Source organism: Lynx rufus, unplaced genomic scaffold, assembly GCF_022079265.1.
Source record: "Lynx rufus isolate CCGP_SWC_20201006 ecotype Redwood Valley unplaced genomic scaffold, mLynRuf1.p SCAF_3, whole genome shotgun sequence".
Classification (NCBI taxonomy): domain Eukaryota; kingdom Metazoa; phylum Chordata; class Mammalia; order Carnivora; family Felidae; genus Lynx; species Lynx rufus.
Window position 1 is genome coordinate 139,669,971 of NW_025814845.1, and position 16,496 is coordinate 139,686,466.

The window sequence follows — 16,496 nt, forward strand, 5'->3', positions numbered from 1 at the left end:
TCCTACCTTACCCACTGCTCCTTCTCTGTCTCCTTTGCTGAATTCTGCTTATCTTATTATCTTAATGTTGGAGTGCCTCAGGGCTCAATTCTTGGTCCTCTTCTTTTCTGTAGCTACGTTATCTAGTTGATCTCAACCAGTTCCATGACTTTATTTTTTTTCAACCAGTTCCATGACTTTAAATAATATCTATGCTGACAAACTCCACATTTATATCCCCTCCAGATACATATATCTAATTGTCTACTCCTATCTTCACATGGATGTTTGATAGACACCTCAAACTTAACTGTGTCTAAATCAGAGTTTAAAAATAGTCCCCTCCCCCTGACCAAATCTGTTTCTTTCTATTTCCCCATTCTCAGTAAATGTCAGCTCCATTCTCCCAAGAACCCAGACTAAAACACTGGGCATCATTTTTGACTCTGTTCTTTCTCTTATACTCATATCTGACCTATCAGTAATTCCTGTGTGCCTTATCTTCTAAATAGGATTGGAATATGACCACTTCTCTCCATCACACTGACTTTAGTCCAGGTCATCCTTATTTTTTTATTCCAGTTAGGCTAATCTCCGTGCTTGCTCTCTTGTTTCCCTATATATACTGCTCACAAAGCAATCAGTCATCGTTTGGAAAAAAAAAAAACAAAACAACTTTTTATTATGGACCTTTAAAAGCATACACATAAATACACATAAATGATGACTACCCCCATGTACCCATCACTTAGCATCAAAAATTAACATTTTGCTCATATTTTTCTAAAGCTTTTTTAAGTGTTTATTTATTTTGAGAGAGAGAGCAAGTGAGCAGGAGAGGGGCAGAGAGAGAGAGAGAGGGAGAGAGAGACAGGGAGAAAGAATCCCAAACAGGTCCCATGCTGTCAGCACAGAGACCAATGCGGGGCTCGAACTCACAAACTGTGAGATCATGACCTGAGCCGAAATCAAAAGTGAAAGGTTTAACTGACTGAGCCACCCAGGTGTCCCCTTCCTTATCTTTTTTTCCCCCTATTTTTTACCCTCTTTTTTTTTTTTTTTTTTTTTTGGTGGAGTATTTTAAAACAAATACCAGCAAAGGTGTCCTTTTAATTATGAGATCAAGCTGCTCACAACTTTCCAGTTGCTTTTCGGTAAGAGTCAAATCTTTTATGATGGCCTACAAGGCCTCTGTGATATGCCAGTCCGCCCCATACAACATCTCCGTTTCCTGTCCTCACTCTGCTTCAGCTACACCAGAGGTTCTCAAACCTTAGCACGCATCAGCATCTTCTGGAAGGCTTGTTATAGCACAGGCGGCTAGGCTCCACCCGAGTTTCTGGTTCAGTAGATCTGAAGTGGGCCTCCAGAATTCGTATTTCTAACAAATTCCCAGATGCTACTGGACACACCTGGACAACCACCTGCTACATTGTTCTCCTTCCTGTTCCTCAACAAGCCAGGCAAGATTTTGCATAGGAGTCTTTGCATGACTCTTCCCTTGCCCTGAGCGCTCTTTGCTTTCCTCAAGATTCATTTTATTCCATCTCTGTTTAAATGACATCATTTGCGGGGCCTTCTCTGGCTACTCCTAAAATAGAATCCCAGCTCCTCACTCTGATTTTCTTCATAGCAGGCATCGTTCGTTTGTTTCTCCGCCCGTCTAGATTGACAGCTCCACGAGCCCACAGACCTGGCTTTGCCCTCTCATCTCATTCCGTACCAACACCTTGTCTAGTAGGTGCTCATTTCACTTCTCCAACGAAGGGATCATGTACTGAGAGGGGAGGCCCAGGTCCCTGCTTGGAACACTGGACGGGCAAATTCATTTCTTCCTGCCTCAGTTTCACCATTTGTAAAGGAAGTGGTTGGTCATGCCTACCCTTTCCCTCTCCCCAGGCATAGGCTCAAATCAAAAGAGAAGGATGTGAACACGCTTGCAAAGCAGAGCAGTAAGTCAATAGCGAGCGCTAATATGCCGTGCTTTCGGGTGCCCTTTTTCCGCACAGACAACCCGCCCCCCGCCCCATTTTCTAGCTCCCCCGCCCGGGTGACCCACAACCCCAGCTGCGGGCGGCCGCCGCCCCCGTCCCGCCCCGCGAGCCCGCGTCTGGGCACGCCCGCCCGCTCCTGGCTGGCGCCCGCCCGCCTCCACCAACAACAGCAGTAGCGGCGGCGGCAGCAGCAGCAGCAGCACCCTCAAACAGCAACAGCAGGAGCAGCACCCTCCGCAGCGCCAGCACCCTCAGCAGCAGCAGAAGCAGCGGCAGCAGCAAGAGGAAGGGGAGGCGCCGAGGGAGGGGTCCTCGGCCGCCGCGGGAGGCCGCATCGCCGTCCCGTCACGGCGTCGGCGCGGCCGGGGCCAAACCCGGAAGTGGCCGAGCCCGCGCGCCCGCCCGTCCCGCCGCCGCCACCGCCCCGCACTCCGGAGAGCGCGGGAGCCGCGCAGGCAGACGGAGCGCGCCCGGCCGAGCGGGCCATGGCCGCGGGGGCCGCCGCCGCAGGTGGTGGCGCGCGGTGAGGCGAGCGCGGCGCCCCCTCCGGGGCGGATGGAACGCGGCTCGGCGGGCGGGCAGTGCCGGCGTCCGCGGCTGGAATGGTGCTGGCGGCGGCGGTCGGTGCCTGCGTTCTGAAGCCCGAGAGGAGCCACAATGGAGACGCCGCCGCTGCCTCCCGCGTGAGTGAGCGGGCGGGCGGGCAGGCGGGCGGGCTGTGCGGCTGCGGATAAGCGCGCTGCTGCGGCGCGTGCCGCCGGCCACGGGCGCTGCTCGGGCACGGCCGCCCGGTGCCCGCCGGCGGAAGACGCCCGGAGCCGCCGGGGAGCGGACGCTGGGGGCGGCGGGAGGTGGGAGCTGCGGGGCGTGACGAGGTGCGGTTCCCGCAGTCCTGAGGCGGACGCGGGCGGAAACTCAGCCTGGCCAGGCAGTGACTTAGAACCCTGGATAGTATCTAGGGAAGGGGCTTCCCCATCCCGGGCGAATAGAAGATTCCGGCTGGGCTGGGCTTGGGGACTCTGCCCGTCCTGTGTGCGCCTCCCTGGAACGCTTGGGCTGCTGGTGCCTAGCTTGCCAACCCCTTTCTAAGGGATGGAGATATGCTGCACGGGAGTCCGTTGAAAAAAAGGGAACTGGAAAGTACCAGACACCGGTGTCTAAATGAATTGACCTTAGATTGCTTGCTTCTTCGAATTTCTAGCAAAATTAATATCTGAAGAGCTTTTACATCACTCTAAATGAGCCACGGCTGTTCAGGGCATGTGACCTCTTTTACCTGGCACTGCAGAAAATTGTATCCAGAAACCAGAGCATCTTCTGTTTCCTTGGTACCCTAGGCAAATTAGTAGTGTAGCTACCTGCCAGGCACAGGTGTCTTCTTCCTTGGTACCCAAATACATTCAAGATACCTGCAGCGAAACTACTTTCCAGAAATAATAACAGTTGAACAATTACGTGGAAGATACTGAAGAATTGCATTATTCAGTACAGTATATATTTTTTGAAAGTATTTGGTAAAAGTGGACTATAAATCACCAGGAGTTTTGAAAATTTCCATTTTGATTTGCCTTCCTTAGTTTAACCTTTATCAGGGAACAAGAGCCCCTTGAGTCTGACTTTTCAAACCGCAAGCAAACCTCATTCTGAGATCAGTGTACCTTTTCACGAGAGCTTATTCATGGAGCCTTATCGTTTTTAGATTTGGCCAGCTTCACTCCATGGCAGTTGTACCGCACCAGCCTCTTGTGGTTATTTGGCAGAATTCCAGCCAAAATATGGGTATTTGGCCTGGACTGAATAATTTTTTGATGTCCAGCCCTTTTAAGGAGAGCTGGAACTATAAGATCCTGGAACTGTAATTTCTAAAAGTGCCTTACAGAATTTTTAGCTTGAGTGGAACAGGTCATGGGGATCTAAGGAGTAGATGATAAAACTGATGAATTGACCCTTCCTGGCCAGTAGAAGCAAGGGCTCAGTGGCTTCGTGATCACTTAGCTTTGAGGGCTTTGTGATCGGGTCATGTTCTTTAGCAGGTTTGGGAAGGCTCCTAAACCCTAGGAAATATGATGGTGGATTGTTAGCATCAGCAGCATGAATATAGCACCAGCACATGGGTTCTGTCCAGGCTTAGAGACAATTAAGGCAGGAAATGGTTCTTGTATGTAGATAGCACATAGTATATGGAATATATCATGTAGGCATGTTATCTATACTAAGCCTGTTCCCTTTATATCAGTTTCCTGCAGTCCCCTTTTACTTTTGGAGCAGAGGGAACTACAGGAAAGAACAAGGGGCTCTTAGAATGCAGGTGGAAAAAGGGTGTGGACAAAAAGCAGCCTCTGGAGGGAGGGACTAGAGATGTAGAAAATGATTTAAATAGAAATAATTGAAAATGAAATGGACGTGTGCATGGAAATAGTGATAAACTGAATCTAGGACAGATCAATTAATCATAATTTTGGTATCCAGCACAATTCTCTGGTATTGAGACTCCATCAATAATGCTGGAACAATGACAGGCTGAGATGTAATGGAAAACAAGGAATGTCAGCAGGGATGAAAGATTTGTTAAAACTTCTTTTAATGAGGGGTGGCTAAAGTTGGTGAGACTTCTTGATTGTTGATATTCATTTAATACTAAATACAAATGGGGTTTATTTTCATTTGGCCCATCTAAAATTAACCCTCATTCCAGATTTTGTTAGAATCAGAAATAGGTTCCCTTCCTGCCCCTTGGCCTATTTGCCTTCACTCCCATTAGCTTACTTTTTCCTTCCACACTAAATCATAGGTGCCGTATTTGAGGATTGCAGACAGTGTCTTTGGGAAGGAGCTTTATTGGGCCTCACTGGGCTTGAGTTGGGTAGATGGAGGCAGTCAAAGTTATTGGGAGGGCTCAGCTTCTTGTAAGGTTAGATTTTTAACCTGAGCTTTAAGGCAAGGAAAGATGTTTGATGTGGACTTAAAATGCCTTGGGTGATGTGGTTGGAAGCAGGAGCTCAGATCCTCTTTGGGTGAGTGTCTGTTTATTAACTCATTAATTCTGCGAATATTTGAATGCCTGTCTCTGCCTGCCACTGTGGAGGAGCTTATGCTCGTCCTTCTCTTGTGATAGCCAGTTTTACACTGTTTTCAGATCCCACCTTGCTGCCCTTCAGCCTGTTAGCACATTGTCTTGGAGGGGTAGGATGACTGCCCAGGTTCTCTAGTTCCTTTGGGATGGGATGGGCTCGTTGAAATTAGGTTTTGATCTCTTCTACTCTTTCCACTCTTTCACTCTTTGCCTCCAAGTTCTCCTCATCCTTTTTGATTCTCATATTGTCACTGGGCTTCGTATCTCTCTGCCTGTTGTTTTTTGGATCTTATATGTGACGTTTAGATTCTCTTGCGTTTAGGAGTCTGGGTGATATTAAGATGATGGGACATTTGCCTCTGATTGAATCTGAAGGTGTGTAACTAAAAATTAGATGTAGGTTAGTATAGGAATTTTGGGTGGTAAACTGAGACGTGCAGCCCTGACCTCAGGAATGTTTTGCATATTCTAGCTTTTATAGTTATTTTTGTGAAAGATTTTCATAATTATGAAATTGAGGGAAGGCTGAGGTATAGGGTGGCATGCATCCCTTTGACCACCTCTCACTGAACAGTGTTTTGGTCCTTGTTTTCTTAATGGCTCTGATTTTACATGTTGGCTTTCTCTTTACAAGCCTTACATCTTTGCTTTTCCTTCACAGAGCTCAGCAAACATGTCTCACATACAACCATATCTTGGATCAGCGATTCCACATCACTGGAAACTCTTGGCATCAGAGTTGTTCAAGCGTAGGCAGACAGACATCTTCTTGACCGTGTTCATAGGGATTTAGGCAGCAGAAGATTGGTTGAATCAGAGCAGAATTTTGGATTTCACTGACCTTTAAAGTTAAAATAAATAAATAAATAAATAAATAAATAAATAAATAAACAAACAAACTGAGGTCCATCACAGAACTGCTAACTTATTTTTTTGCTTAGTAGAAAAAAAAATTGATGAAATAATAATTATCAGCTATCACCATTTTTTTGTAAAAGAAAGGACAGTTTAGTGTCCCTTTCCAAATACAAAGAAGGACATAATCTCAGACTTAAAAGGATAGTCTTTAAATTGAATTAATTTAGTTTTATGGAAACTTACTATATTTTCCTTATTTTGTCACAGATCAATAAAAAGTTTACTGGAGCCCAGCTTTTGTGATCCACCGGACCAGATGACCTTTAATGTTCTTTCTAATTTTAAGATTGAGTTACTGTGAATTTGGAACCTTGACGCAGGTTACCCCAGTATTCAATGGTTTGTCTTACAGCACACTGGAATGTATTCTTGGTTTTGTTTAAGTAGACATGAATGTAAATTGGGCATCTGTCAGATGATAGGTGAATCTCCTCAGTGACAGACAAAGATGTTTAAAATATGTAGGAGTAATAATGGCTGACAAGGTAATGTTGAAAGAAGACATGGATCACTGTGTGTTGAAAGAAGTGTTATGTAAGGAAAATTCTGAGGTGTATTTGGGAACTTGAGAAGTGGATTCTGGAAATAGGTAACATTGATGCAGTAGTCTTAAATTTTTCTGATGCTGGGAAATCACTCCTCCCTCTCCCACTAAATAGCCCCAAACCTCTTGTTTCTATAATACACACAGTAGGCATTCAGTAAATATCAGTAAGCCTGCTTTCTTGAAGGTGACTGCAAATTTACTCATCTGTGGCTGTAATGGAACTGCACTAGAAGTGTTTATGAAAACAGTTGAACTTCTTCCTTAAGACCAGGAAGAAGGTTCTTTTCAGGTGATACAGAGAATGAAAATTGCTTTTCAGATGCTCTTCTATAGAATTCTTCCAAATTCTAAATATTGTTTACTGTTTATAATAAGGGAGATAAGGTTTTTCATTCATATTTATTGGGTGCTTACTATGACCAGACTTTGGGAATATCTCAGAAAACAAAGTCTTTTTCATTGTGGTTGAAACTGATAGCAAACAAATATTTAATACAATTACCGTAGTGCTAGGGTCAGTATACTTTGTGTGTTATGTGCTTTACTGTTTTACATTTCAGACGGTTGGCATTTGCTGAAGTATTTTTTTGACCAGTTCTTTTCACTGATCCTGCCTTAAATAAGCCCTTGCTTTCTATGACACTGCTTTTTCTTGGTTCCCTCCCGTAGGTTTTAGGTTGCTAAATGTGATTTACTTTATTACTTTATCTCATTTAATCTTGTGAACATGAGATTATGTTGGTGTAGGTTCTTATCTTTTTTCAGACGGTAAATTCCTTTTCAAAGGTTATCAAGTAGGAGGAGAAGTTGGGACTCTCTCACTGATCACTGTTTTCTGTCTTAGATGGCTTTTCTTCTGTTATGGTTCATTGGCAGTGTCTGCTCCTCACAGATGCAGGTTTTGGCCAGTTCTTTTTAATAACTGTTGATCACTAAGTTGTGGCTCCATCTGTGTCTTAAGCCTAGGCTCTAGATCTGTGCCTCAGTCTTGAATTTTCAACTTCTTATAGAACTTCTCTGCTCTTACCTTACACATCAGATTCAGCATGTCTAAAACTGAGTTTGTAACCTTTGTTCTCAAACTGATTTCCCTTTATAACATCTGCACATAATCAATGGAATAATCATCCTTTTGGTCCCAGATACCCAAAGCCTTGGCATGGTCTTTGATTTCTCTCTCTCTCTCTCTCTGTCTCTGTCTCTCATCATCCTCCACACTTATCAACTTCTGGAAACTGTATACTCATGGTTTCAAGTGTCCATTCTGACTCCTTCTATCCTGAACAGATTTCATTCCTTGATACCTGCATTTTTCTTTTACCTTTTCTCCTGTTGAAATCTATGTGTTGTTTCCTCACCTTTCAATCCACTTACTATTTTGACCCCAACATCTTAGAGTCACATCAAGTGACTTACCAAACCAGTTATCTCAACCAGATCGATGGTCAGAGTCCTCGATCATTTTGTCCTAATCTTATAGTATGTTCAAAAGTATTATGTGCTTTGACCTCCTAGAGTAAACTCTGCCTTATCACGAGTGAGGAATCCCCAGCCTTTTCCCAGCCTGTCCCCAGTTAAAACAACTTGGAATTCTTCCAAAGCCCACTTGGAACCCTCTCTTCCTTCACAAAGTCTTCCCTATTTACTCTAATTCATTCCAGCTGCTCTTTGCATTCCTATAGTGTCGGTAGCCCATTATTTTGCACCTGTGTGCTGACTTGTGCCATTCCCTGGTGCTTTCAGATGTGCCTCCCCAGTTAGATGGTAACTGGAGAAGTTTCTTGCGTTCAGCCTCCTTCATCTCCCCCATTCTGCTTATGTTAGGGTATGCAGTCAGCATCTAGGCAGTGCTTATCTACTTGATTTATTAACACTGGTGGTTGCATGGAGTATTGCTAATAATTTTTAATTGAATGTCACAATTAAAAAGGAGGAAGGCCAGTCAAATCCATAAAAGTATATCTCTATATTCAGTTCAGCTCCTAACCTCAACATTTTTCTTCTTAACTCTGTGTTTACATTTATACAGTATTTAATGCTTGTACAGCTCCCTGAGGCAAGTAGGTGAGGTGTTATTATCTTTGACTTTCCTATTACATTTCGTATTAGACATATTTGTGGAATAACAACACCTTATTTTGTAAGTAAACAGTCTAAAGGCCAGAGAGGCCAAGTGACTACACCCAAGGTCACTTGGTTAGTATTTGGCATCGTTAGGAATACCATTCAGGTCTTCCAGCTGATTCTGGTCCTCTTCTAGTGTGTTTTCATCCGAGTGTTAGAAAATGTAGCCTGGTCAACTGAATTGTGAAATCAAATTGCTGCCCTCTCTTACTAGCCAAGTGCTGGTAATACTAGGGAAAGTGGCAAAAGAAAGGCCAGAAAAAAGAGTTGATAAAAGACACGGAAGTGTTTGAAATGGATCATCAACCTCTTTCTCCCTATTTTAGCACGTCACAAATATCCCACTCTGACAGCGCTTTGTTAACTGTTTGTTTATAACAAATTCTTTAAAATAAGATTGATCTTGCATAAGACATGCTTTTTACCCTGGTCCCTTTCCTGGTAATAGTCACTGCCAGGGACAAAAAGTGCCTGATTGTGCTCTGTTTGTCATGTAGGTGGGAGGGAAAGAGGGAGAGCAAGCTGAGTTGAACTGAAGCAGAGCTTTTTACAGCTCTATTGTTCTACTATCAGAGAGCAATTATATTCCAACTTCCATCAACCTCTCCACTTCAGACATCCCAACCACGTCCTCCTGCCAGTGCTTCTCCGCACACTTAACATAAAGCCACACAACTAAATCCCAGGGGGAGAGTAGTGGGTCGGGGTGTGTGTGTGTGAGATCTCCCTCTGTCCTCCAATAGGTTCAGTGCTCTCGCTTAATTGCTAATCCATTTTAGGAAAATTGGGCATTTCCAGCTTTTCCAGCTCAGAGAAATTTGAAACATAACTTTTGGCAATATATGTGCTATACTGATGTATTCAGTGGCATTACCTTTTATTCTGTCACCATGCAAAGTTATTACAATATTATTGACTATGTTTCCTATGCTGTACTTTTCATCCTTGTGCCTTATTTTAAAACTGGAAGTTGGTACCTCTTAATCCCCTTCACCTGTTTCTCTCACTCCCCAAACCTTCTCCTCACTAGCAACCACCAGATTGTACTCTCTATATTTATGAGTCTTTTTCTCTTTTTTTGTTGTTTGTTTAGATTGCACATGTAAGTGAAATCATGTGGCATTTGTGTTTGTCTGACTTTTTTCAATTAGCACAATACCCTTTAGGTTCATCCATGTCATCACAAATGGCAAGATTTCAGTGGCATCATTATGATGTCTTGTAAGGTGTTCTGTGACTGGAGAGCAGGGATTTTGTTTTGTCTCACAAGATGCTTTATATTCAGTTCTATAGGTCTTCATACTGAAGGTACAATCCAAATTCTTACGTGTAAATAGATATAGACACTAACTTTTTTAAAGCTATATTTATTTGGTAATAGGACCATATGTCTGTGGATGATAGTTAGTCTGCTGGCTCTATACCTAATGAAAGTTTGAATTCCAAACAGTTGAAGAGAATCTGCAGAGCATGTCTCTTTGTCTTGAGCTAATTGCAAAAACTGAAGCCACAACTCTTCCACAAACCAAATCCTGTTTCCAGTGGAGAAAGCCCTCTATTTTTACAACCTCTAAATACTACGGTGGTTATTTGGGTGAGATGAAGGATGTGAGACTATTTTCTTGGGAAACTGTAGAGTGACATAACATACTAGTTAAAATATCGGCCTTCTGATATCTTGGACTTGCAAACTGGAGCGTTGTTAGTATAATCAGCTTCTGAGTGGAAGTTTAGTTAGGGAAGACAGCACAGAAAATAGAAGAGATATTATAAAGTAATGGAGAAACTTCAGAGCCGTAGAGCATGGATGGTGACTGAAAACAACAGCTGCTGATGTGAACTTGGCAGAAGTTTGTGAGTAATGGTGGGTGACTCATTGTGAGCAAGGGAGTCTTACAGCCTTTGAGGTGAACAGGCAGAGGGAAGAGCTGAGATGGTGGCCACCCAGGGGCTAAGTATTTGTGTCCTGCATGTGAAAATGTCTGGTCCCCTGTTAAATTTTGCAGCTGCATCATTCACATGAGTTACAGCATTGTTTCTACCAGAAAACCCTAAAAACATGAACAACTCATATGTTCTAAAGTGTTTGTTCTCAATCTGAGATGATTGTCCCGGGGTGGGAGGGAAGTGGGTGGTGGGACATATTACATCACTTTTTTTGTTTTGTTTTGTTTTGAAATTATACATAGCTGCCTTTCACCCCTGCTCCTGGAGATGCTGTCATTCAGATATACCTAGTCCTATAAAAAGGGCTTGCCCAAATCTTCATGGGAAAAAAGATGGTTGAGTGCAGTTTGAAAAATTGTTTGGCTCATTGATTTTTAAAAATCAATAATTAAAAAATTTTTTTAAAATTTATTTTTGAGAGAGTAAGAGAGAGCGCACACACGCAGGGAAGGGGCAGAGAGAGAGGGACACACAGAATCCGAAGCAGTCTCCAGGCTCTGAGCTGTTAGTACAGAGCCTGACACGGGGCTCAAACTCACGAACCGTGAGATCATGACCTGAGCCCAAGTTGGATGCTTAACCAACTAAGCCACCCAGGCGCTCCTAAAATTTTTTCTGAAGTTTATTTATTTTGAGAGAGAGAGAGAGAGAGAGAGAGCATGAGTGAGGAAGGGGCAGAGACAGTGGGAGAGAGAGAATCCCCAAGCTGACAGCACTGAGCTCAACATGGGGCCCCATCTCACGAACCATGAGATCATGACCTGAGCCAAAATCAGGAGTTGGACACTTAACCGACTGAGCCACCCAGGTACTCCTTGCTTCTCATCCTTCTGACCCCTGCCATTAGGAATCACTCTGCCAGAACAACTAATGTATATCTAAAGAAACTATGCCTCATTTCTAAGATGGCCACAGAATTCTTGCAGTAGGTTTAAACCTTTGCTTATGGATATTGACTCTTTGAGGGAGACAGCCCTGTGAGAGACTTTATTTTCTTCTTCTCTGAGAATTCATTTCTGTCACTAGTGTGTTTTGGGGCAGAGTTAGAGTTACCTAGTTACCTGGTCTGAGAAGCCAACCTTACCCACAGCTGGAAATTTACACAAGAGTCAGTCATTGAAGGAAGACTCAAAGATTCTTATAAAACATAGCTGTGTATTGGGATCCAGACCCTTGGAAACCTCAACTATGTTGAGTATGTTTGATAGCAGTAAGCTATTGGACAGTTTTAAGACTGGTTGCGAGTTAGAATTGGGGAAGGACTTAAAATGAAAGAACTTTGAAAAAGTATCTCTTCTAGATAATTAAAAGAAGACAGTTCTCAGAATGAGGAGCTTCTCTGGAAAAGGCTACCTCCCTGCTTCAGAGGGAAGCAGGGAGAAGGTTTAACTGCACTTACTGGTATACCTGAAAGGGTCAACCTTCACCTCCCACTTCGCTGCTTCCTAGTGTATGTTCATTTCCACATCTGTAGTTTTAGGCATGATGTAACATTTTGTTACCCAGTTCTGCTTCTGAGTGAGAGACTATCTAACACAAAACCATATAGGAAATGGAAAATTATGGAAAGGACTTTAGTGTTGAAAATGTAGTCCTGTGCAGCAGGGTGCTGTATTTGTAAGTAGCTCTCAGTACAGAGAACACTTAAAAAAAAAAGTCAGTGTTATTTCTTACTTATTCCTTTAAGCCTTTGAATAAAGTCTTTTCTTTGTAGAGTTTATGGAGTACATCAGAAAAAGCAGGAGCTGAACATAGCTTTAAGAATGCACCTATATAGATATTGATTGCTGTATGGTAGTTTTAAAAGAAATTTTTTTTTAATGTTTATTTTTGAGAGAGACAGAGTGTGAGCAGGGGAGGGGCAGAGAGAGAGTAAGACACAGAATCCGAAGCAGGCTCTGAGCAGGGGCTTGAACCCATGAACTGCAAGATCATGACCTGAGCCAAAGTCAGAGGCTCAACCAACTGAGCCACCCAGGCGCCCCATGTATGGTAGCTGTCTTAAAGTTAATTCTCTAATGCAGGCAGTTTTAATTCATAATTTCTTAAGCAAATATAAACACTCTTGGCTCTTAAATAATTGTATTCTTTCTAGGACTGAGTTGCTTTCACTTCCATTCTGAGCATTGAAAAGCCCTTCTGTGATAGTTTTGTCAGTCCTCAATATTATATTTCCCTTTTGTTATAAACTCTTAAGTTATTAAACCAGAAGCTAATGTAAAACTTCTTAAGTTGCTATACATGTGGACGTTCAGTGTTATGTGGTCAGAAAGTTTGCATAGGTTGAATATATCTATATAATTTCTCTTTCTTCCTACTGTTTTCTTTATGAAAGGGTGGTGGGGAATAGCATGAGAATATGTCTTAAACTATAAAATGTTTCCCAGTCCCCTCCACCAGATCTGAATGTTCTATCATCTTTGTCTCCTAGACTTACTAGCTCTTTTTCTCAGGCCAAGCGTAACTCATCCCTCTACACACACACACACACACACACACACACACACACACACACACACACACAGGAGGATGTACTATCCTATTCTCCCATTCCAGCTGTGGGCTCACCTCCAGGAGGCAGGGTCTTGTACTCATTTGCTTGTAAGGCCCCCCCTTCAAAAACTCTCAAGTGATAGGGACACATGACTTATCTCCACTTCTGGTATGCATACCCTTGAAGAATCAGATGCCTCAATTAGTGTTGAATGGAGGACTGAGCAAAGATAGCATCTGTGGTTAATGGTAGAGGTTACATTAATGTTTGAGTGCTTGAGTTCCATTGTTTTGTGTATCTTCTATGTGTACATTTCTACCCAGGTAAAGTTTTCTCTGCAACTCTAGACTCTAATATGCCAATTTTACATCTTCATTTGGATGTCTGATATCTTAAAACCAACATATGTGAAGGCTAAGCTCTTGATCTTCCTACCCCCAAACTGGTTCCACCTGCAGCCTTCCCCATCTCAATGGAAACTCAGTCCTTCCAGTTGCTCAAACCAAAAAATTGGGAGTCATCCTGATTTTCTTTGATGCACCACGTGCATTTCGTAAACAAATCTCGTTGGCACTACCTTTAAAATATACCCAGAACCCAGCAACTTCTCATCACTGCTCCTACCTCCACTGCTACTACCGTGCTCTGAGCCTCTGGCATCTCCTACTGCATCACTCTGCTAAATAGTTTACACTCTTTTATCTTTGCCCACATTGACTATTCTCACCAAGAGCCAAAGTGATCCTTGGATGGTGTCATTCTTCTGTGATGCCTCCCTATTCACTCAGGGTAAAAGCCAAAGTCCTTACAGTGTCCCACAGGTCCTACATGATCTGCACTCCCCTCTGTCCCCCTAGCCCCAGCCCTGGCCTCACTATTCCTGGAACACACCAGGCACATGTAGGCCTTGGCTCTAGCTCTTCATTCCTTCTGGACCTTCTCTCACCTCCTAGTCTTGGTTCAGATCTCACTTCTCAGTTGGGCTATTGATGACCTGATGACCCTGTTGACTAATGCAAGTTGTATCACTCTGTCCTCTTGATTCTTTTTACCCTGCCTTTGTTCTTATATCCGTAGCTCTTATTTTATGATGTGCTGCCTGTTTTACTGATTTGTTCTGCGTATTGTCTCCTCTCCATTGCCCCTGCTAGACTCCAAGCTCTGTGAGGGTAGGAGTCTTTTTTTTGTTCACTGTTCACCTGTATTCCAAGTGCCTAGAATGGTGCTTGGTACATAGTTGGCACTCAAAAAATGTTTGCTGAGTGAATTCGTAAGAGGTAATACTTTAAAAATAAATGATCCTTTCAGAATGGGTCAGGAAAGGAAGAGGTATGAAGAGAAATATGGGAATAAATAATGATGTTTGCCTGTTGTCCTTTGTGTGATATATATGCAAGTATGACTTCTTTAGGCTTAATTTGGTATCCTGATTTTTTTCTTTAATAGCTTTATTGAGGTATAATTTACATGCCATAAAATTCACCTATTACAGTTGTACAATTCAGTGATTTTTTAGTACATTTCCAGAGTTGTGCAACTATCTTCTCAGAAAGTTCCCTTGTGTCCATTAGTAGTTAATCCCCACTCCCTGCCATGGTACCCTGATTTTATTTGTTAATTTTTTTTGCTCCCAAGTCTCAAAAGAGTAGTTTATACAGCAATACTAATACAGCCTGTGCTCTTAAAAATTATGTTTAAATATGAAGTTAAATATCATTGCTTAATGTAGGAAATGGTATTGAACATTAGTGAAAAGAATGGGCTCAAAGAGTCAGACTGACTTTGCTCTTACCCAGCTCTACTATTTAGTTACCTAAATTGTTTTTTGCCTTCATCTTTTCATCTGTTAAATGGGGATGGTAATAGTAATGAGCTCACAGAGTTGTTGTGAAGATTAAGCAAATAATACAAGTAAACAACTTAGCACAGTGGCTGCTGAATAGTAAATACTCAATAAACTTTAGCTAACAGGATTAATCTCTTGTTACAAGAGTAGGTCTGAAATATATGGGGTAAATAAATAGCCTGGCAGGTAGAGAGCAAAATTCAAATCAGAGTCTAAGTTTTTGAAGTTTGTGTAAAATATGGTCCTGTTCCTGTCTTGGTTTGTAAATAATGTATGACTACAGCAGATTGTTAAAAGCATGTTAATTTCCAACAGAGATCATTTCTCAGCATTTTTATTTCAAAGTATCTGCTGAACCACTTTTACTGAATTTTCTGTGCTCCTTTGTGATAGAGCTTTGACACCATGGAGGTGATTACCCACTTTTTTGTTGCAATCGTAGTGACCATCAGAAAGTGCTCTGAATTGTGTCTTGATCTTACATTGGGATATACTGCAAGACTTCCTCTAAATGAATTTGAGAGATTTGTTGTATCTCTTATAGCCTAATAAGCCAGAACTAAATTATTTTTTAATAAGATCTTTTCTGTTTTTTTTCTTTTATGTACAGATGCACAAAGCAGGGTCATCAGAAGCCTCTCGATTCAAAAGATGATAATACTGAAAAACACTGCCCAGTGACAGTGAATCCTTGGCATATGAAGAAAGCTTTCAAAGTCATGAATGAATTAAGAAGGTATTATTACATTAATATTCATGTAACATGGGTCTCTTCCCTTTATTTTGTAGTTGTTTCTAGTGAATATGCTCTTCATGCCTCATTGGTTCTTTATTTGATATAGAGAACATTAAAAGCTTTTTCTACGGGTTTTTTTTGTTTTTTTTAATCAGAAGCATGAATAGTATAAGGCTGGTCTCTGATATGTAGCAACTAGCCACATGTGGTTAATCTGAATTAAGATGTTCTGTAAGTAGAAAATACAAAGTGGATTTCCAAGATTTAGTACAAAAAAGAATGTACAATGTTTTATTAATAACTTTTAAGAATATTGGTTACATTTAAAAATGATAATATATGGGATATTTTGGGTTAAATAGAATATATTATTGAAATTATTTTCACTTGTTTTTTTTTTAATGTGATTACTAGAAAATTATGAATTGCATTATATTTTATATTACATATATATCCCATAGTTCTATTGGATGGCTTGGTGTAGGGTTTCTCACTTATCACAAAGAATATATAAAGAAAACTGCAAGGGAAAAATGTGATACTTTGATGGTGGTGGTGGTAGTAATTTTGAGGACTGGTGACCTGCCCATTGTTAACGTTATTCTTAAGTATGTTAAAGGTCACTGATATGAAAGAAGTGACTTTAAAAGTTGATTGGAAAATGAATAGTTTTTTTTTTTTAATTAAAAGACTAATGTGTGTATTAACCTTGGTTTAGTTTTCTTAGCCCTTTGTGAAAGTATTTTTTTCCGCGTTGTTCTCTTTGTGAAAGTACATATATTTAAAAGCTTGGGCTAAAAAGAAGGGAGTGACTTAAACTGTCCTTCAATCTCTGTGT

General features: G+C 41.8%; 1 protein-coding gene across 6 annotated transcripts in view; it reads left to right on the plus strand.

The window, feature by feature from the left end:
* The first annotated feature begins 2,536 nt into the window (after nucleotides 1-2,536).
* Nucleotides 2,537-16,496, plus strand: part of KLHL2 (kelch like family member 2) — a 117,801-nt gene continuing 103,841 nt past the window's right edge. For 2 of the 6 annotated variants that reach the window (XM_047090399.1, XM_047090397.1), the window contains exons 1-2: nucleotides 2,537-2,656; nucleotides 15,533-15,658. In XM_047090399.1, the coding sequence (XP_046946355.1) occupies nucleotides 2,631-2,656; nucleotides 15,533-15,658 (152 nt within the window). In that variant the 5' untranslated portion in view covers nucleotides 2,537-2,630. The remainder of the gene's footprint in view (nucleotides 2,657-15,532; nucleotides 15,659-16,496) is intronic. The other 4 variants (XM_047090398.1, XM_047090401.1, XM_047090396.1 and 1 more) reach the window with 2 other exon arrangements.